A 23,024-nucleotide genomic window follows, 5' to 3' on the forward strand; every position below is an offset into this window, starting at 1 on the left:
GCGTTGGCAGTACAGAGAAAACACCACTCAACATGAACTACTCTTTCCACAAAGTGTAGTTTTCAAGATGTAACCACCCTTTCTCTGAGACAAAAGCAAGCTGTTTCGAATCCATAGATAAATGACTTATCACACACCAGTTTTGTGACCATCCCATGCAATTAAAAACAAATACTGATTCACTGGCTATTTATTCAGCATGTTTGTCAGGTGTTATGTAACCAGTAATTACTATGACAACATAACAAACTGTATCCAAACTCCTCCACCTCTGCTTTTGGCAAACTGTCTGAATGGACAAACTGCCTGGTTTCACAGATCAACATCTCAGATTACATGTCAGTGCATTAAAAAGTTGTCTTTAAGGCAGGAAATAAAAGAAAGAAAAAAAAACAAATCAAGCTGAGAAACGACATCTTTTTGTTCCTAGTACAGTCCAGGATTATGGAGAATGATGCAAGGAAGGCCAGAAACACCTTTTTCCAATATTTTGATTTTGTGTTTTTAATACTTCGTGTGGTTTTTCTGGTACCCCAAAAGGGTCTGGTAACACCCCTTCACAAGCTATGCAATTTCAAGATGCACGGTTTGACATCCATTATCATTTAACATTTCATATCCACTTATGAAGTCCCATTATCCATTGCAGACAGAATGGAAAGGTTAGTTAGTTCTTATATCAGGAAATGGTTGGGTATTCCCAGGTGCTGAAGCATTGTAGCTTTGTATAGGAAAGGGATACTTTAGCAGCCAGTATCCAGTCAAACAGAGGAGTTTAAATGCACCAAGGTTAGGACAGAGCTCCTAATGTGTGGCAGTAAGGACAGTTTAGTTAGCAATGTGGTTCCGAATCCTACCAGGAGGAGGAAATGGAACCCGGGAGCAGCAGTGCAGGAGGCAGAGGCAGCTTTTATGCATGCAGAAATAGTAGGTAATGTTTAATTTGGCCAGAGAGGCTTGGGGCTTGGTCCAGGCAAATGAGCATGGAACCGCCTAGCCTCCTGGAGGTGTTGTGGGACTAAATAGACGAAAAACCGTTGAAGTGAGGTTTGTACCTGATGACCTCCAGAGATGTGATAGGAATCACTGCTCCCTGGTGTGTATAGTGATGGGTCAGGGATCCTAGGTCCTTCACTGAGTGCACATCCTCTTTGTTTGGAGCACAAGTGGCTTGTGCTTATACTAACATCATAGTGGCAGCTACAAAATTACCTCAACTTCATCTCAACTGAGGGATTTTGAGACGCTGGGCAAAACAAAATGGCTGCATACAATTGTAGAGTGCATTCATTCTGACTGTTTCCTTATTTTCAGAGATCATTCCACTGTTACTGTGTGCTAACCACTCCTTTGGTGAGCACACATTTTTCCAGACTGAACTTGCAACTAGCATTGGATAGAGTACAGGGACAACTTTGTCATCTGCAACTTGTAAATGCAGACAAAACAACATGAGTGTTCTGTACCACATCAAAAACCGTGAGCTCTTCATTGTGAGAATTTTTTTTAATTTTTTAATTTTTTTTAATAAGAAATGGTCAACAAACTGAGTTGGTATCTACTTTTAAATATAATAATAATGATGGATTAGATTTATATAGCGCTTTTCTATTAAGGCATACTCAAAGCGCGTACAATGGCTCCATTATTCATTCACTCACACATTGGTGTTGGTAAGCTACGTTTGTAGCACCCTGGGGCAGACTGACGGAAGCGTGGCTGGCCATCCACACCTACAGCTCCTCCGACCACCACCAACATTCACACACCAGTGTGAGTAGCCGCACTGGAGGCAAGGTGGGTTAAGTGTCTTGCCCAAGGACACAACAGCACATGGCAAGAAAGGGAATCGAACCGCCAACCCTTCGATCATTTGATGACCCGCTCTACCACCTGAGCCACAGGTTTTTACTATAGAAACAGGCCTTGCTTTTCTTTTTGTGTGAAGCAGAAATGAGTGGAGACATCATTGCAGTCTGTCTTGTCTGTGTGCAACTATTTCATGTGAGCAAGTTTTAATGTCGCTAATTTTATTGGTTGTTTATTTTTTTTATGCAACTATGCTGCTGCCCTCTTGGCCAGGTCTCCATTGTTAAGAAAATCTCTGATCTCAATGTGACTAACCTGCTTAAATAAATGCTAAATAAAATAAAAAATATTTGTAATAGAAAGAAAGCCACTGCTCACTTATTCAACTCCCTCATTTCCAAATCACTGTTCCTACTCAGACCTTAAACAGTGAAAATTCAGAATAGGGTGATAAATAACCTTGTTTGCAGTTGGAGATGTCCAGTCAACATCATTTATAATGGTGGTGAATGAGGAAAAGGCACTTTCTGCTGCAGGGATTTTTTGTTGCTGTTGTTGTTGCAACAACCTGGGGAAAAATAAGCAGCAATGTTGAGTAGTGCCATGTTATCCAGCTCTATTAATACATCCATGGTGCCAGTCTGACTCACCAGATGTAGGATGCAAGTATAAGCCTTTGCTCATTTCAGTCGGCTTTGTCCTTCCTTCCGCTATCTATGAGTTACCGTTTTCTTCATTAGGAGAAACAACCATCTCCAAGCAGCAACCTACCATACTGAAAAATTCAAACTTTGCAGAGGATTTTGATCATGCAATCAAGAAACCCTGCTAGTTTATTGCAGTGAATTTCCTATTTTGATGACTGTGCTCATCTACCTGCATGTAAATATTCCACTGAAACATCCATCACTATTTTTGAGGGCACACTGAACAACAAACATGAATCTCTTTGCTTAGCCCTGCCCACAATTGTGATTGGTTTAAAAAAAAAAATACAAAGAAGTCAAACTATTTTTCCCCAAGAGCAGAATGATGGTCTGGTACAAGGGTTTAGCTGGAGAAGGGGGGCTTGGAGCCTCTGTGTCATGCTCCCACGATCTCTTTGCTGTCAAGGGGAGTGGAAAGGGGCGTCGCTGTAGCTCACAGCTTAATAACTTCAAGCAACACTAAGTGCCTCACTTGTAGTGAAAGAAAGACAGAGTGAGGCTAAGTCTTTATGAGGAACGGGCTCATTCTACCCAAGGAACAAGCATGTTCTCCCAGTTTAGAAATCATCACTTGACAGAATTGGAAAAGTGCTCTGCTGCACTTGAATGAAGTTCCAATAGGAAAGCGTTGACTATTGCTGCTGCTTATTGGACACTGCACAGACGTCATCTCAGGTACGACATTTTCAGGATGGTCTTTACAGAAGACTGAGTTCACTGATAAAATAATAAACAAAAACAAGAAATGTGGAGTGACTGACTGGTGAGGATTCTTGTCAAACCAGCCACAAAGCAAAGGGATATAAGCAAACAGACAAGTGGAGGTAAGTCATGCAACTTTCTGACATGACATTTTCATTTCATATGAAACACACTGAATTGTGAAGGTGCTCTGTGGCCACATGCCCCTTGATCTTTGCCAGTTTATAACCTTTACTCAGTTTTCCTTGCCTTGCTCCTTTAAATGGCAATTAGGATGTCTTAGTACACTTAATCCACTCTGACAGTAATGTATACATTCCCTATTTTGACTCATTACTGATGATTAAAATTGAAATACTCCACCTGTGGTACATATAATTTCCTCTTTGATATTGTTGGAAATGTAAACTTCTTCACTTGAAGTTACATTTTTGTGAGTTTGAACAAAGCTTTGCAGCATGGCTTCATTCTGATTGACCAACATCTGAGTCATTGGGATTAAATTTACTGTTACTGTCACCTCATCAGTGACTTGAGTCTTTTTATAATCCAGAGAACAAACTTTTAATTAATAAAAAAGTCTAGTTTAAAAAAATGCACTTTTTTGATTTAATATCTAATGCCGATAGAATTTTGACGAGTCTCATTTTCTCATGCACATTGGATTTAAAGAACGAAGCGCATCTGCTACTATACAGGAAGAGTTATCTGTTCACTGTGTTTTTGTGCAGCCAATTACTACACTATACTTTGGATGAGGGAACGCCAAGTCAACTGGCCAATCTTTCAACATTTTATACTACACTGTGAAATCCCATCCTCATCTTAACTGTCAAGTGCACACATCAGGAATACACACTCCGAGTAGTTCATTCTGTTTTTCCAAATAAGCCCTTTCTAGTATTCCTGTAGCTATCTGTCTTTGATTTGTTCTTTTAACTGACTTGATCTGGTGTCAAAATTTCAAAAATGATATTTAAAAAAAATAAATCATTGTACAATGTTTTGATTTCCACCTTACCTTCATCCTAACCAGTCTAGCCAGATGGCTGCCTTATCTAAGCCTGGCTCTGCCAAAGTTTCTTTTTGTCCATCACTGTGAAGGGAGGTATTTGTTTACCTTGAACTTAACTGAAGTAATTGAATTGAGCAGCACATAGGTACAGATACGTGGATATACACTCCATCAGACTCCAACAGTATTGGAACAGTGAGGTCGATTCCTTTATCTTTGCTGTAGACTGAAAACATCCGAGTTTCACATCAGACGATGAATATAAGACAAGAGATCAACAATTCAGCATTTATTTCCAGGTACTTACATCTGGATCTGATACACAACTTAGAAGATAGCATTAATCATAACGGAACACCAAATTTTTAGGTGGGCAAAAGTATTGGAACAGATAGACTTAAAATAAAGTGAAAAAGAAAACAATATTCACTTGCAAATCCTTTGCTTGTAGTAACTGCATCAAGCCTGTGATCCACTGACATCACCAAATTTCTTCTTTTGTGATGCTTTTCCAGGTTTTCACCACAGCCTCTTTCAACTGGTGTTTGTTTTTGGAGGTTACTTCCTTCAGTCTCCTCTTTAGCAGGTAAAATGAAGCGCTATCGGGTTGAAGTCTGGAGATTGACTTGGCCAGTCTAAAATCTTCTACTTCTTGCCCCTGATGAACTCCTTTGCTGTTTTGGCAGTGTGTTTTGGGTCACTATCTTGCTGCACGATGAAGGATGTCCCAATCAGTTTGGTTGCATCTTTCTTTAAATTGGCAGACAAAATGTTTCTGTACACTTCTGAGTTCTTTTGCTGCTGCCATCATGTGTTACACCATAAATGAAGATTAATAAGCATGTCCCAGAAGAAGCCATGCAAGCCCATGTCATGACATTTGCTCCACTGTGTTTCATAGATAAGCTTGTATGTTTGGAACCATAAGCAGATCCTTTCTTTCTCCAAACTTTAGCCTTTCCATCACTCTGGTAAAGTTTCATCTTCGTCTCATCAGTCCATAAAACTGGGTTCCACAATTTTTGAAGCTCATCTCTGGACTTTTTGGCAAATTCCAGCCTGGCCTTCCTATTCTTCTTGCTCATGAGTGGGTTGCATCTTCTGGTGTAGCCTCTGTACTTTTGTTCACAAAGTCTTCTGGGAACAGTAGATTGTAATACGATCACTCCTGCCCTCTGGAGGTTGTTGCTGATGTAGACATTGGGTACTATTTGTTGTTTGAATAATCAATGTAGTAGGACACACCAGGGCAACAAAACACACCTGTCACAGTCACATGTTCCAATAATTTACTCACATGAAAAATGGGTGTGTTCAAATAAAAGGTGCTATCTTCTATGTTGTATCAGATCCAGATGTAAATATCTGGAAATAAAAGCTGAAATGTTGATCTCTTGCTTTATATTCATTGGTTGATGTCAAAATAAATGATTTCAGTCTACGGCAAAAAAATAAATAAATAAATAAAGGAACTATGTTTGGAGAGGAGTGTATAAGTACATTGTGCTCAACAAATTTATTACACCACCTGTCATAAAAACAAGAAAACAAAACTACTTTAGAAATCTGTCAAAAACCTGTTTAAAATACAACTTGTATTGTTATTTAGTAGGCAAATGACAAACTGGGACAACTAAATAGTCCTTATTCACCTATATCAACCTAATTTAAAAAAAAAAAAAAAATTTAAATGGCACCGTGAGTGTGGCAGCCAGTACAGCAGGTCCTGACAACCTTCGGTGTTTCGTAGATATTTTTTTTTAGTTTTCTTCTCTTTTTTTGTACAGTGCAACCATGGATGTGCAAACTGCATTTCCACTGCTTTTTTACTACTCCTTTCGGACATTTTAAGTTCACATCTGGTGATCCTATGGAGAGAATTTTGTTTCTTTATTATTCAATCAATCAAAAAAGGTTTTGCAACCAAAAAAGAGAGGTGAGACCAAAAAACATAAAGTTGCAATCAAAAAAAATAAAAGATCAATCAAACAGAATAGATCTGAGACCAAAAAAATTTAAGTGGCAACCCCCCAAAAATTTTCTAAGATCAAAACAGAACAGGTCGCAAATGAAAATATAATAATTTGAGAACATACTGACTTAACTTCAATCAAAACTAATATTTTTTACTTGCAAGTTCAAAAGTTTTGCTTTTAAGTTCAAAAGTTTTGGTTGTGATTTCTAAAGTTTTGCCTGCAAGCTTAAAAGTTTTGGTTGTGAATCCTAAAGTTTTGCTTGCGAATCTGACTGAACCAAATGGGCTGGGCCAACGCTGGTGGAAGGGACAAGAGTTCCTATTGGTCGGTGTGACCTTGCTCTACCGACAGTCACTGCCGCTCCCCTCTGTGCTGTTGCTGGCTGCTTCCACGCTAGGTTGGTAGCCGGTTGCACACAAATTAATTATGCTAAATATTTTAGGCTACAACCGGTGTTCAAGATTAACTGGTGATATTCAGTGAGCGAGACAGCTGTTAGGCTGTTACAACGGCAACACATTGCATAGGTGAGTGTACCGATGCCTGTTCAAAACACACAGACGTCAATAAACTGTTCTGAAATGTTCTTGTTGTCAGCTTTAACATTGTCGTTATTGCTCTGTTTGGACTCATGGCTGTTCAGTCTACCAATAAAATACTCGGTTTAATGAGGACTTCCACCTAACGGAGTGGAAATATCGATTCACTGCAGCAGAGTGTGATGATCTCCATCAGTTTAACTGGTGACAGTCTGTGTCCTCAGTCAGACAGAAACAGCAAGAGAAGTTCTACTACCGTTTTCAGTGGCGGTTCTAGCCTTATTGACTCCCTAGGCAAGTCAGTCTGTCGCGCCCAGTCACCGGTAAACACGCACTCTCTCGCCTTTCCTGTTGACGGGTGGGGTGGGGGTGGGGGTGGGGGGGAAATGAGAAACCCACTAGGTAGTGTCTACAGATACGGACCCGTACGCGAGTCTCACGAGTCAAGAAGCTGCTAACCACTGCAAACTGTTGAAAGGTAAGCAAAGGTTAAGGTTAGGGTTAGTAGGGTCCGTACCTGTAGTACCGATGCTACGGGTCTGTACCGCTAGCGTCTACCGGGAGTCACATGACCAGATCTCGCGTATCTGATTGGCAAATGGCAAGTGCCGTATCTGTAGTCCACAGGCGACGGGTACGGGTCCGTACCTCTAGCAACAACCTATACACTATCGGGCCGTCTTCGCCACAGCCGTGCACCCCCACGGTCTCGTCGGTCAGAGAGCAGAGGGTGCACCTCTGAGTCTTGACCTGAAGAGGGCGCCATTTGTTATGTAACGTAACACCATCAGAGTGTCAATGGATGCTTACTCAGCTGCGTGCTTATGAAGGGAATTGTATTTAATGATTTTTTTCCCCTTCATCATGCCGCCCCCTTGAGTTTGCCGCCCTAGGCGGCTGCCAAGTTGGCTTGTGCAAAAAAACGCCACTGACCGTTTTCAAAGCTTACTGCGATAAACCAGTTGGACCTGAGTTGTTCTACTTTTAAACAGATTTTAAGTAAAACAATGACATCATATAAACCATCTGACCACATTCTAATCAGAGATTTCACATTCCAGCCCTCAGAACGTACGATATGCTTCATCTTCATTTCCCCCCGTTATTCAAGATTTATTTATTTTACTTGGGCATTGCAAGTTAATCAACATTGTATTCTATAGAATGAATGCATTGTAAATTAAATGCACTGACTTTACAGAACACAAAATTAAAGTTTTTTTTATTTCTGAAGACATAGAACAATAATAGAGATGAGGATATTTATTCTACAAAACCTTAACGAGCCCACCCTTGAACTATATAGCTAGCTGCTGTTTCAAACAAGATCTCACAACTCAAGACGTGAAACAATAAAATAAGAATGAATAAAAACAGACCAAATAAGATCATCTTGCTGAATTGTTCCATGCTAAGTTCCATCTGCAGATTCCCTCTCAGACTAAAAACTGCCTCTTCACTGAACACCTTTACACTTCTATACTTATGACTACCAAAAGCTGTGAATAAATGTTATTTTTTCCCCCTTTTTATTAGCTTTATTTGACAGGTAAGTAGAGAGACAGACGGAAAAGTAGGGAGAAAGCCTACAGCAAAAAGCCGTGAGCTGGAGTTGAACCTGGGCCGCTGCGTCGGGTTTATCTTCCTGTTTATAGAGCGCCTGTTCAGTCACCTGAGCTAATGCCCCAGTATATGTGATATACTGAAAAGAATTGGTGTCTTTTCTCAGTGACATGTCAGTTTAGAGTAGTATGACACAACAAAGTTCTGCTGCTGGTTTGAACATGAATGTCCGGTGAATTTTGCTAAATTGCCGCATTTCAAATCCAATACGTTAAATACTGCTGGGCTGTTTTGGTCAAATTTTGACGTTTGTGTTATTTAAATAAGACAGTGTAGGTACAATGTGATCTAAACCTGCCAATTCTCTTGAACACTTCAGCATTCTGTTATCACCCGGCTTGGTGAACTTCTTGTTAAATGACGTGTACACCGTATGCTGGTAAACAGTAAACTGCAGTAAACAGTGATCACAGCTCCACTCGTCCCAACCGCGTTTACGTAGTTTTTCTTTCATGTAGCCTGACAGCGCATGACTTTTAAAATGAGAACGCCTCTTATTTTTAGTTATTTTGTCAAGACCGAAATTATAGAACAGCAGAAATCTCATTTTATAGACAAAGTTGTCCCATAGTTTATTTCCTGGTCAGTAGGTAAGGGGTCCTGAAAAGCCACGCCTACGAAACGTCTGTCTCAGAAACCCTGCTATCACCAGTTTAGGAGAGACAGCTTCACTGATCCTATATCACTTTCTACTTTCTGGATTTCCAACTGTACTATACTTTTATATATTAGGGTTCCACAAAGGCCTGCTGTGAGACAGGAACTAAAACTGAACATACTCTCGGTGAGTGAAATTCAGATTTTTCTTAGAAGTTCTTAGACTCCGGCAAAAGTCCCACTGTTGGAAAGAGTTTCAGTTAGAAGCCGATAATTGGTAGATCATGGAGCAAAAGCTCTGTGGCATATGCCAGAAATAGCTGAACATTTACGGCCCCTGTTGGATTATGGGAAAATGTATGAAGTCTATCAACAGTGGCTGAACTGACCAGGCTGAGGCAGGACTTGGCAAAACATGGAATCATGTAGTAACTACTATCTTCAGGGACTTTCCTACTTGTGTTTTTGTGTTATTGAACATTCCATGGCTGTGATGGCATTTCTCATTCCAAGAAACATTATGAAACACCAGTGACCATTATGTGGTTCGAGCCAAGAGCGGAAAAATAATCAATTTACTTGAGCATGCCTTCTTGGTCATAGATTTTTGCAAAGAAGAGCAACGTTTTCTCTGTATGGGTTCAAGTTGAAGCCACCTTGTGTTTTGCCTTTCTATTTTCTTTTCTTGTCTATGATAGTTAATCAGTTCCTCCAGGATTTCAAAGGCTTTTTTTTTTAGATTGTTGTGGCCTAAAATGCTTGAACTTGTGGCAACTTTTCTAAAATATTGCAATGGAAGTTGCGATGTTTTAAGCATATTTGTTGCGATGAAATTGAAGAACACGGAGACAGTTGTAAAAAGGTTGCATTTTTTTCAGCTTTTAGAACATGTGTCAACATTTTAAGTGACAATATTTATTCCAAAACTAATTCTTTAATATGCTCCAACCCATTTACACAAGCTCACACACCATGGTGGGAAATTAGCACAAGCCAGATACTGGTTCAACTTGAAGCAGTTGGTAGATGTAAGGCACATATTTGGACATATCTGTCAGTGGCTTAAAAAGTTAGTTTCACGTCTTGGCACACGTATTCACACACACAAGCTCACGGATGGTCATGTCAATTAATTAATCTAACATACCTTCATTCTTCGAGTGCGCGCAACAGATCTAAATGCAACAGCTTCTGTAACAGTGGTTTGCCTGGTCTGTGGTCCACTCGTTTCAGCCATTCTCTTAATATATTTCGTGGTAGAAAAGTGTTTGTCAATCGATGATTTTTGTTTGCATTCCACCACAACAGTGCATGGGTGCAAAACAGTTTACCTCCGCCTACATGAAGAACATCAAGGAATTTTTTTACATGGTCTTTAGCAGTAATTTTTTTTATGAATCAGACATTTCTGCATCTTCAAACCATAAACACAGAAACAAATTCAGTGGCGTACGTGCATTGCGTTTGCGCTGGGAACTGCTTTGATTGGTGGAACTCACGGAAAGCTGGCCAAAATTGTGGAGAAGTTGCAGTGATTGGACAAAATTGCAAACTCGTGCAGAATTCACACGAGAGTCGTTGAATTTGTGTTAACTGTTGTGATTGCAACAATGCAAATTCCTGGAGGGACTAGTTACTAAATGACTGAAATTGGGAGCAATTACTTTGACGGGTATCAATATAGTATTTAATCTAGAAATCTTCATTTTTTTAACCTTTGTTACATGTAATTAACGACAAGTGACTGAAGCTGTTCTGAAAGCTGAGGGTCAGGTTAAACAAGAAAACAACTTGTTACTATGGTGCATTGCCATGGAAGACAAACATGTAAATATATGTTCTAAATGGTCAGTGCGGTGAATAAAAGTATAAATAAAGGAATAACATTGCCACCTTCGTCATAACTTGAAATAGATGCAAATGTTGAATTGTCATATTAACAAAGCTATGCATAAACCCCAAATCCAATGCCAGAGAAATGTGAGGTTTACAAAGCTAAGACACGACAGAGATATCAAGTTTGTCTGATGAAGACACTTCATGCTGGGCTTTCCTTTTATACATCTGCACATTTAGGTTATTTTTTACTCAGTCTATGTATACTATATATATATTATCAAGAATTTGGAATGCTTCAGCAGCATTTTAGCATTTACATGATCCAATGCAAATTTCTAAGCCACTGTGAGGCCAAGGTGTCTGAGCATCTAAAGCTTGTGTCATTGTTTAGATTAAGGAAAAAGTCAGAATAAGACGGAAATCTTGGTTCAGTATTGAAAAAGCAGCCAAACTGAAGCACAAGAAGGGATCCAGTCAATTTGATATTTAAGATTGTTTCCCAAAAGCCCAGTACCAGTATGTGGATCATAGGGTTGGAATCTCTGACCTAAACATAACTATTAATACCTTAATCATGTTTTAGTTGGCAGGAGTGGATATTGCAAGAAAATAATTAAGATACCAACTTTAACAGATATGAACATATAAGTATTTTTAAATTACTAAACATTGACAATAGCTGTAATCCAACTACTAATTAAACTACGAACTTACTAGTTCTCTTGAATTTACTACCGAATACAGATTAGTACTTAGGAGACTGAGTTGCACGTGATTGCTGGCAGCCTCTGTCAGTACTGTACACTGTCTGTTCAGCAAGAAACAGCAGACAAACACAGTTAGAGACAAGCTGGAGAACACAGATGACAATCCAGCAACTTCATAAGTATTCATATACAAGTAACACTAGCTCAATGAAGTGAAAATGAACACTGAGTGATTATCTCCTCCTCCTCTGTTCCAGAAACTGTGTTGGTTTGGACGCACGAGGACTGTGCTATGATTCTCACTGTGGTGGTTTTGCGTGGTCTCCTGTTGCTCTGTGGACCGGAGTCAACTCTCCAGGGAGACACTCAGGAATTTGGGAACAGTGATGACATACATGAGACAGAGTTCGTCTATGCATCAAAACGGCAAAAACGTGCCGTTGTCGACTACAGCGGCTCTCAAACAGACAAATGTTCTTACACCTTTATTGTCCCTCAGCAGAAAAACAAGGGAGCCATCTGTGTGAACTCCAAGGAGCCTGACGCCTTGCTGGAAAACCGGGTCAACATGCAGGAGCTGGAACTCCTCAACAGTGAATTGCAGAGGCAGCAACTGCAGATTAAGGCGCTTCGGCAGCTGGTAGAGGTCGACGGAGGTGTAATCAATGAAGTTAAACTGCTACGCAAGGAGAGTCATAACATGAATTCCCGAGTCACACAGCTCTACATGCAGCTGCTGCATGAAATTATTCGTAAACGAGACAATGCTCTGGAGGTGTCACAGCTGGAGATCCACGTACTCAACCACACAAACGAGATGGGGAGGCTAGCTTCACGATATCATGAGCTAGAACATAAGTATCAGCATCTGTCAGCACTTACAAGCAACCAGAGTGCTCTCCTGGTGCAGCTAGAGGAGCACTGTAAGCAGGGGGGATATTTGCATCGTGTGGCACAGGAGCACAGGCATCCTATCCAGCCTCACTCTCCTGCAATCCCCCCACCTCCTCTGCCTGCATTGTCTCCTGGAGGCTACAGACCCTACCATCCACCCACCTATACCCGTCACACCAACAATCCCATGACTAATGATATACAGAGTGACCAGAATGCCAAAGCATTACCACCTCCACTGTCCACAATGCCATCTGCAACATACAGCTTGACAAATGAGCCTTCTGGTAAGTAGCTGTCCACACTGTCACTTATGCATCTTCCTCTGAGGCCTGTTAATCAATGAATTAAGTATAAAAGATTGATTGTCTTTGGGTCTGAAAAGTCAAGCCAAGACCAAAGTGCCTTAAACCCATATTCTTTCAAAAAGCCAACATCTGGCTGCAAAAGGAAGTCTGATAATAGGACAGTCGATGAGGAAATTATCCTTCTTCTACCCTGTTCTGTTATTTCAGTTAACATTTTCCTAATGAGTTTACAGTCTCATTCACTTGTTTCACGTTTATTTAAGTATAGCATGATGTTTTACAATTTATGACAACATTTAAATAGACAATCAACCAGGGTGTGTTTTAGGGCTGGGATACCTTGTGATTGACATGTCACTACTGTATCAGTGTGTGCAATGTCCTCGGTTTCTTTACTCAGATTCAACACTTGCTTGTTATGTCTGGTTTCAAAAGAATATGACAACATGGGTCATATACCAAACGCAAGGCTTCACAAGTCAATAGACCAGTGGGTGACATCACAGTGACTATTTTATATTTGGTCAGTGTGTCCAATATTTACTGAGAACATGCATACAGATGACCATGGAGGCCTTTATGATTACGACAGGTGCAACTGATGCCCTATTGGTCCTTACAGTAAGATATTCTTTTAAAAAGTCTGTAAGTCATATCTGTGAAGTACAAAGCATTATAAAGTGAATGCATTCATCTATTCAGTGTTTGACGCTCACAAGGTGCAATCCTCAATATACTTAGTTTCTTGACAGTGAAGATGGTTGGTAGATGACAAGTAGATTTTTTAACAAAGTAAATAGATTCACAATTAACAATCAAAATGCAGCCCAAAATTGAATAAAAATGGAGCATTGAAGAAAAAAAATGGTAGCCTTTGCTGTGGGAAAGGAAACAGTGAATTTTATCAATGACAACAACAACAAAAAAAAGAATTCTGATGATATTTAAAACAACAAAAGCTTAAATACAAATAGACTAGATTTTTAGTATTTTATTGGCTATGTGTAGTTCAGTTATGTGTTACAGTGAAGAACAGAAGTGGGTGCATTCTGTGTAATATCACTTAAATGTCAAAAAAATTCAAAATTGCATGACCATACAGGGGCTGCACAGTAGAGTAGTGGTTAGCATGTTCGCCTTGCAGCAAGAAGATCCCTGGTTCGTGTCCCGGCTTTCCCGGGATCTTTCTGCATGGAGTTTGCATGTTCTCCCTGTGCATGCCACCCTGGACAGGTCGCCATGCAGACTTGCGACCTGTCCAGGGTGTCCCATGCCTTTGCCCAAGTCAGCTGGGATAGGCTCTAGCGCCGTAATGAGGATTCAGCGGTGTACAGAGAATGGATGAATGGATGGATGGATGGATGACCGTACAGTAACTGCAATACTTCTACAGTAGGGTATTATGGTTCTTTAAAATTAAAACTGAACTGTTTAGATCAACTACATTAAAAGCAGAGGCCCCCAGTAAGAACCTCATGCATCAAAGTCAGTACACCTTTCATTGCGGCAAATTCAATCTTTTTTTTTTTTTTTAATTTCATCTGTTTGCTTGTATTTTGACGACAGACTCACTCCTCTTTGTGGAGGATAGCAGTGTAGCATAAATTTCTGAGACAGTTTTTTCAAGTGTTCTTTGCTGTTCGTGTTGTATTGCTCTGCCTTTTTTTGCAAAATACATCTTCTATTGGATTGAAGCTAGCCAATGTATTTGGAAGGGCTCATAAATTTGACTGTTGTGGCAGTTTGTTTTGGATCGTTATTGGGCTGGAAGATTCTCCTTCTGCTAAGCTTCTACAGACTGGGAGTCATCCTTTCAGACAGAATTTTGCATATTCACAGGAATTCATGGTGTCATCAATACATGTGAGCTCTCCAATGCCTTTTGCATTCATGGATATTATCACATTCCCACCTCCATGCTTCAATGTCAGAAGTCTGTATTCACCATGAAAGTCCTGACCAGGTTCAAATCAAACATGCCAAATGCTATTTGAGCTCAACACAAACTATGATCTAATCTGACCAAATAATTTTCTCTCAATATTATACAAATTTCATTTTGATCCCATTTTTACTCTGTAGTTTTGTGCCAGAGAGCAAACAAGGGTCTGTTTTTTTGGATGTTGCTCATGGAGGTTGGCATTAAGCAATCCCCCTTGCACTGTCTCAGCTGTTACTGAAATTCAATTTCCTATTAATAATCCCTGTGCCAAGTCTAAAGCATTTGCCCATCAGTTTTCTACAAATAGAGTTTGCAAGTAGTGCACTGCCCTCTGCTATTTTACAGCAACATCATCTTTAAGGTTTTTTTTTAGTTGGTCACCAATCTTCCTGTATACTTTTCCATCTTTGTGAAGTCTCAAAAGCAGTTTTTCATTTCTCTGGAAATTCTTTTCTGTGTACAGCTATGATCTTTTCTGAAGTATTTGTTTTGAATGTTCATAAGAGTACTGTTTGCTGCTTAACTTAAAAAGAATGCAAATATTGAGAGGTAACACAATTTTCAATCATTTGATATTTAAGTGACATTGTACAAGAGTGTATATTGTGTTTTTCATTGCTACCAAGAAACATAGTGCAGTTCTGCATATAGTAATATTTAATGCTGTGGGTAGCAAAGAGACCGGAATGCATGTGTCATATTAGGCACACACAGCACATGGTCAGCTGTGACTTCTCTTTTTTAGAAGCCCTCTGTCCATGTGGTTTTAAATTTCATTTGATGGCGCTGTGTCTGTAAAAATAATAATGATGATGACAGCTGTCAGTCATGAAAATTGATGTAGATTAACATACACCACATTTTCCATTCGTATTTATACCCTCATCTCTGCAGGGCCTTTCAAAGACTGTCTAGAGGCTCTGGACAATGGATACACCACCAGCAGCATGCATCTCCTAAAACCAGACAGTGGCAACCGGCTCATGCAGGTCTGGTGTGACCAGACACAGGACCCTAGTGGCTGGACTGTCATTCAAAGACGCCAGGATGGCTCTGTCAACTTTTTTAGGAACTGGGAGACATACAAGGTAAAGAGAACCTGGGATTAGATTTATCAGGTTCTATGTGAAGTCTAGATATTTCACAGATACAAAGCTACAAAAATATTAACATTCATGGCAGTAATTGGAGATGGGGTGGTACATTTTAGAAATGACAGACCTCAAAATCTTTAAAAATGGACTAAGAACTTAGAGCAATGCTATTCTGACTCACCAGACGAATACAGTGGGTATAAGCCTGCCAAATGCAGTAGAATAATAATGAAGTGCAGCCAGATCATTCCTCATTGCAAAAACAAAAACAAAAACTGGCTAAGCAAGAATGGTGAAGACCTGAAAGTTCTTCATCATTTTTGAGCCTCTCCGCGACTCTGTGGACGGTCATCTGGCTGATGTTCAGCTGTTTGGCTCTGTCAGACTTGTTGTGGCCAGCACGAAGGAGAGCAGATATCTCAACTCTTTTGACTTCCATCTTGATACAATTTCACCGGAGAAAAATTTTGTATTAATGACACCTGCCTATAAGGTAGAACTTTCAGTTTGTTTAATGGAATTTTTCCGACATGTAAACGTCTCTAAAGATTATGAAACCGAGTGTAACAGAACTTTTGCAAAGCCCGGTATTTTGTAAAATTACTGGAGCTTCACTTCAAGTATGTAATATGTGAGTACAACTCTGTTAGACCCTTAATGGGAGGCATATTCAAAAATAGTGAAATTGCAAATTCATCGTAGCCCTATAAGGTACAGTCAATTCCAGCCATTTTCAGTACAAAAAAAAAATCGCTAATATTTTATTTGTAAATAAAAATATGACGAGAAATACAGGGAATATTGGACGCGCATCGCGAGGTGCATTTCCTCGAAAACGACCTATTCGTGGATTATATACCAACTTCAAGACATGTTTTGGACAAAATATTTTACTGGCTCGATTCGTCTGGATGTCCAAGGTTGGATTATGGCCGTTTTTTGTGGAATATTTTCATCTGTGTGTAATAATGAACCCGCAAATATGAGTCGCGCTGTGTATGTTAAAGTCGGGTATAGAGAATGGATGGATGGATATTCATTGTTTGTTGGACAAATGTGTTTATATTACCCACTGTGGTAATCACATCTGAAAGTGGTTTATACCGGCGGATTCATGAGAATCTAAGCTTTCCATCGGTGTATAATGTTTCTATCATCGAGTTGGCAGTGTCGTTCTATTTCGAAAAATGCTTATGCAGATATCAAAACGCGGGCCGGTGAACCGTACACAATCTGAGAGTGAGGCAAATAACCGTGTATAAACCAGCAATGGACTGCTCAACTTCAATTCTGGATAACTAGTTTATATATTTTTGTTTTCTATCCATCCATCCATCCTCTTCCGCATATTGGTTGGGTCACGGAGGCAGCAGACAAAGCAGGTCATTCTAGACGTCCCTCCCCCTAGCAACGCTTTCCAGCTCTTCCTGTGGGATTCCAAGGCGTTCCCAGGCCAGATGAGATACACAATCCCTCCAGCGGGTTCTGGGTCTATCCCAGGGTCTCTCCCAGGCAGACATGTTCGGAAAACCACCAAAGGAAGTCTCCCCGGAGGCATCCGAATCAGATGTCCAAACCAACTCAACTGGCTCCTTTCAACGCAAAAGAGCAGCAGCTCTATTGCGAGCTCCCTCCGGATGTCCGAGCTTCTCACCCTCTCTCGAAGGCCAGTCACTCTGCGGAGGAAGCTCATTTCGGCCGCTTGTATCCGTGATTTCATCCTTTTGTTCACTACCCAGAGCTAATGACCATAGGTGAGGGTTGCAACATAGATGGACTAGTAAATTGAGAGCTTCGATTCTGAGGTCCTGAGGTTTATTCTATGGTAGATAAATAGCAACTGTAAAATCAGAAAGAATTTTTTTTAAAAGGTCAGAGATAATGACAAAAAAGTAATGTACAACGATCATGTCAGTGATTAATTTTAAAAATTGCCACTGTGACATAAAAATGAAAATTTTTAAAGTGAACTGAATAGTCTGCCACATAAACAATCATTTATGCTCTCCACAGCTATAATCTGCCTTTACTACGTTTGGCCAACCCATTTCATTGGGTAATATGTGATTTAGTGTAAGATGAACTCAATAAAACCAAATGCATGAGAACACAACAGCAGGAATGGAATAATTTCCAACTAACTACACATGCTCTTAGCCTTGCTGCCAATGCAGTGAAACACTGACATCATTCCAATGTTGTATTTCCCTGTTACTACTGGTGGGACCTAGCGTTATGTAAAAATGGATGCAGGTGGTGAAAGCTCTAGTTGCCAGGGATTAACATCCTGGGGACTACAGTGATTATGTTTCAGTCTGTACTTAATAATTTAAACTCAAGACAAAAGCAGAGTACTTCCAAATCAGTCATTCCCTCACCCACCCTAAATGAGCCAACAGGGCACTTTAAACCCATTACACACTCACATCTGGCAGGAATGGTGACTTCCACCATAATAAATCCATGGGTCATAAATAATACAAAAACAATGAACAAAGCCAGGGTTTCACACACAGTGAGTTGTGGTTGAGAAGATCTTAAACACGATCTGTGTGGTTAACTGCTCTTGGTCTCTTGCTCTGACATCACACTAGCATTTCACTGATGCCTGGAAAACACAGGTGGTTTCTGAGTCGTTCAGCTTCACCTCTCAAAGAAGAGACAATACTGGTTTTTTTGTAATTTGTAAAAAGGATCGTCACGGTAGCCTTTCCTGTTAAATCACATGCTGGGAATAGTACGAAAAAACTATTTCTTATTAATCCAACATCTGTCTCCTTTCACAGCAAGGGTTTGGAAACATTGATGGTGAATACTGGCTGGGCCTGGAGAACATCTATTGGCTGACCAAACAGGGTACCTACAAACTGCTAGTGACACTTGAAGACTGGACCGGACGCAAGACCTTTGCAGAGTACGCAAGCTTCCGTTTAGAGTCTGAGGCTGATTCCTACAGGCTACGAGTCGGCCGATACAATGGCAATGCTGGAGACTCTCTGACCTGGCACAATGGCAAGCAGTTTACCACACTGGATAGAGACCATGATGTCTACGCAGGTGAGTGTAATGCTGTGAACGAGAAGACAGTCGCAACTTTTGGCAGGCTTTCAGTTTCAGCATTTTAGCCATTTAAATTAAAAAAAAAAAATCTGATTCAATACATCCCTTTCATATGTATTGGAGTTTCCTATCAGAAATTCAGGCTTCAGATTATGCGCACACAGCTCATGGCACCTAGACACCTGCCAATATTTGGACCTATTTCAAGCTACTCAGTTTTCTGAATTGAAGGTTTCTACAGTGGTTTAGGGCACACACCTAACAACAGAGATCTTAATGACTCCTTAAAAGGAAAAAACAAACACCGTCTTAGTGTTCCTAGATAGAAGCTGATGCTTCTGTAAATGAAACCAGCCGGAACCTGGAAATTTTCTGGAGCCAGCGCTGAGCAGTCATAAGTAGGGTTGCACTTTAAGATACATTAGCATTGGCTTCAGCCTCAAGCTGTGGTAGTTTTAGTTAAGTCACTGCCATTGTCAAGATGCATGTACTTGCAGAGTATTACAAGACAAGACATGTTCAGACTGCTCCAACTCAGCATTGTACATTTTTGACCAAATGTGTCCAGGTGCCTAAAGGACTACTTACTTTACTCTAAAATATAATTCCAAGCAATAACACTTGTACATTGTAGTTTCTTGAAATCTTTAGCAGTTCTGCTTTTTTTGTTTGTTTGTTTTTTCTCTAAAGAGAAAAAAAAATCTCTGGGCAGGAGAAAATGGCTCTCTCTAATATTTTAAGTTCAAGAAAATTGAATCCAGAGATTCAGGTTTGACAAGTAAACCAGACTGCATTACCAATATATCAGCAAACACATGCCCCTTGAGGTATTTAAACACAGCTGGCTGGCTCAAGTCAGCAGCTCTGCAAAAGTTTCAATATTATACATCTTGAATTACCAAATGTGAATAAACCTGCCTTATTTAATATCTCTGCCAACACAATAACTCTAGTGTTATTCAAAGTACATGCCCAAAAAATATTGTATTTTTGAGCAGAGAAGATAAAAGTTTCCTGCATTTACTAATGCGAGACAGTGTTATACAGGAGTTGATTTACATAAATATGTACACATTAACTTGTTGTAGACTGCACTCTTACATCCACAGAAGAAGCTGCTTCACATGGAGCATGCTGAGAGCAGCAGGGTAGTAAAGTATTGGACTTACTGATTAATAATGAGTTTTAACCATAACCCCTGAGATGGTAGAAGTTCAAATATGTACCAGTTGGTGTGATACGATTCTCTGTGTCTTCAGGAAACTGTGCCCATTACCAGAAGGGAGGATGGTGGTATAATGCTTGTGCTCATTCCAACTTGAATGGTGTGTGGTACCGTGGTGGGCATTACCGCAGCCGCTACCAGGACGGAGTGTACTGGGCTGAGTTCAGAGGAGGAACTTATTCCCTAAAGAAAGTGAGCATGATGATACGACCCAGTGCTAACACTTTCCATTAACAGCTCAGTCTGTTAAAAGTGAAGCGAGTTTACTGGACATTTCCTGTCAATGGGCTCCATTTCTGTACCACAAAAACAGGCATCCTTGATTTGAACTTTCATTTTTTGTTGGTTGCTTTGCACTCGTGATATAAACTCAAGCTGTAAATGCTATGTAGTGACACAGTTGAAGCCATGCACAACTTCTACATTTTTCTACAGGTACAGGTTTTATGTTTCTTGTTGAGCTCACAAAGTCACATTGCACACATAACAACAAAAGCACACACATAGAATTAAATTAATGGAATTTCTTGTCTGTATAACCTGCCTTTGTCCAGGTTTTTATTTCGGTTTTGTTGCTTTTATTGATGTGCTTGTCAACAACATACAGTAAATTCTGTATTATATGAAACTTACGATTTCCTTGTCTGTTATGAACTGAAAAAATGCACACTATTGCAATTACGTATAATTGCAAAAGAATAATTGTAATTGCATAGCAAAGAGATTTATATCCAGGGAAAACTGACTGCTGGTAACAGAGTGATACTTCTGGTTGCTATCGGTGCTAGTTACATATGCAGTAAATTATGTATAAATAATATATATTGGGATTCATTTTACAGGAGAGAAATCTGTTTTTGTATTTTCCTACAATCCATTTCATTTACCAGACTAATTTCCTGTCTTTTACACCTGAAACATATGAAAGAATTTAATCAGTCAGGTAACATGATGGATCTGTTGATCATTTAGAATGTAAACAAAGTGCAAAGTTCAATATTCCAAACAAACGTCAAAAGGTCGAGAATGTGGACTATAACATTCATGACAAATGTGTCACTAAATACAACGAATATGATTCTTTAAGTGATGTGAATGCACAGGTGGATTGCAATGATTTTACAATATCTGACAAGTCGTTATAGTGAACTTTCGGGAAAAACAGTTATGCTAAGGACCCTGTCAGATGATTTTATCAACTATTAATTTTTAATCAACTATTACTAGGACCATTACAAATTCTCGATTAAATGATCAGTATTGGCACGAGATGACCACTTACATACATGGATGGGCCTCAAACTGCATATTTCCCACAAAACGACAAAAAATGAAAACAAAACTAAACCAATCCAGGTAAACCAATGCCTCTTTACATTACCACAGAGCTTAACTACTCTTTAAAGATACCAGCTCCAAGGTACTGAGACCTACCGCCACATCTGTTTATTATGGACACTGTGAGTTCAATTAAAGACTTCTAATGTAGACAGAATTTACAAAACATAAAAAGCAAAGATAGAATCTCACTTGAGTTTTTTTTGTTTTGTTTTGGGGGTTTTTTTTAGGCAAAAAGAGCTAAAAAATATATTTAAACAAAAACTAAACTGAGTATGACCTATTATTCCCTCTGTCTACCAAATGTTTTCTGGTCTGAAAAATCCGACACTGTATGAGTATGTATATATTCTGCTTCATTATGAATTTTTTATAGTCTGTATGTTGTTGATTTTACAATAAAGTATGTACAGCTTCCTTGTGTTCCTCATGATCTCATTTGACAAATACCAAGCACCCGAACCGCTTGCACAATGAAACATATTTCCATTAAATGTCTACACTGTCATGTGCATTTTCCTGAAAACCGCCACCTAACATTAATATCTCTTTAAATGGTTGGCTTCTATTGTGTCCACTTGTGTGCCCCAGCTCCCCCTCTGCATCGCTCCGCCCCACATCATGACTCCATCATGTGCCTCATTAAATTAGTAAAAAATTAGGATAAGATTGAAAAATGGATTTCAAGAACTTGCAATTGTGAAGGTACATTTTTACTAATGACTTGTCTTTTCCAAAACCCAAAAAATATATAATTCCCTACTAGATAGCAAATTCTTTTTTTCCAATATTGGAAGACAATAATAAAATATTACCAGAATATTGAAAACCTGTTGGAGGACAGTAACCCTGTATTATACTCTTGTCTTGTGTGTGTGTGTGTGTGTGTGTGTGTGTGTGTGTGTGTGTGTGTGTGTGTGTGTGTGTGTGTGTGTGTGTGTGTGTGTGTGCGTGCATTATTTGTGGTGGTGGGATACCACAAGTATGCACGCGTCTCAAAATTATGCTCATCATGATGTTACCGGTATGTAATTCTAATGCACATGCTGATGAACTACTCAAACAGGTTCAAACCATGAATATGTTCAATTATTGCATACGGTATTTAGACCCATACTCACTTAAATAGAACTCGAGAAAAAGAAAGAAATATCATTGTGTTATCTCACCTTTAGCTTTCATTGTCAAGACAAACCAAAACTTTACCAGAATTGTAATGAACAAAGTGATAACTGATGGCTGTAGTGAAGCTAAGCTTGCAGGTTCAGTTCAAACTGTTTCACTACTGTAGAGCAGAGGGACGTGTGTTAAGTGCAAGTATGTTCCCACTACAGTAAACTTGCAATAGGTTAATGACACCTGTAAAAACACTATCTATATACAAGGGAAGAGCTGCACAATGATTAGAAGACATAAACATTCAAAATGACAAAAAACTACCCTGAAAATAAAACATAGCAAACCTTCCAAGTCTGAATTACTTGACATTGTTTTTGTTTTTTTCCCATTACTACCAAGCAAGACTTAAACATGTCCAGTTGTTTTTTTATTTCAACTATTTTGATTGAGATTAACAATGCACATCAAATGTTTAAAATAAACATTAAGATAAAATAATAAAGATGACCCTTGTCGAAATTTGAACAAAC

The 23,024-nt window shown here is 39.4% G+C and overlaps 2 protein-coding genes across 3 annotated transcripts in view; one reads left to right on the forward strand and one right to left on the reverse strand.

Moving 5' to 3' along the window:
• The window catches only part of LOC110964377 (ras-specific guanine nucleotide-releasing factor RalGPS1), a 106,305-nt gene that overhangs the window by 42,083 nt on the left and 41,198 nt on the right, over positions 1 to 23,024 (reverse strand). The gene's annotated exons all lie outside the window — the stretch shown is intronic.
• LOC110964378 (angiopoietin-related protein 2-like) lies at positions 2,493 to 21,792 on the forward strand. Its single transcript, XM_022213085.2, has 5 exons — positions 2,493 to 3,340; positions 11,772 to 12,695; positions 15,553 to 15,746; positions 18,539 to 18,809; positions 20,072 to 21,792. The coding sequence occupies exons 2-5, from the start codon at positions 11,807 to 11,809 to the stop codon at positions 20,269 to 20,271; spliced, it is 1,554 nt and encodes a 517-aa protein (XP_022068777.2). The 5' UTR covers positions 2,493 to 3,340; positions 11,772 to 11,806; the 3' UTR covers positions 20,272 to 21,792.

The sequence above is a fragment of the Acanthochromis polyacanthus genome, chromosome 18 (assembly GCF_021347895.1).
Source record: "Acanthochromis polyacanthus isolate Apoly-LR-REF ecotype Palm Island chromosome 18, KAUST_Apoly_ChrSc, whole genome shotgun sequence".
NCBI classification, from domain to species: Eukaryota; Metazoa; Chordata; class Actinopteri; family Pomacentridae; genus Acanthochromis; species Acanthochromis polyacanthus.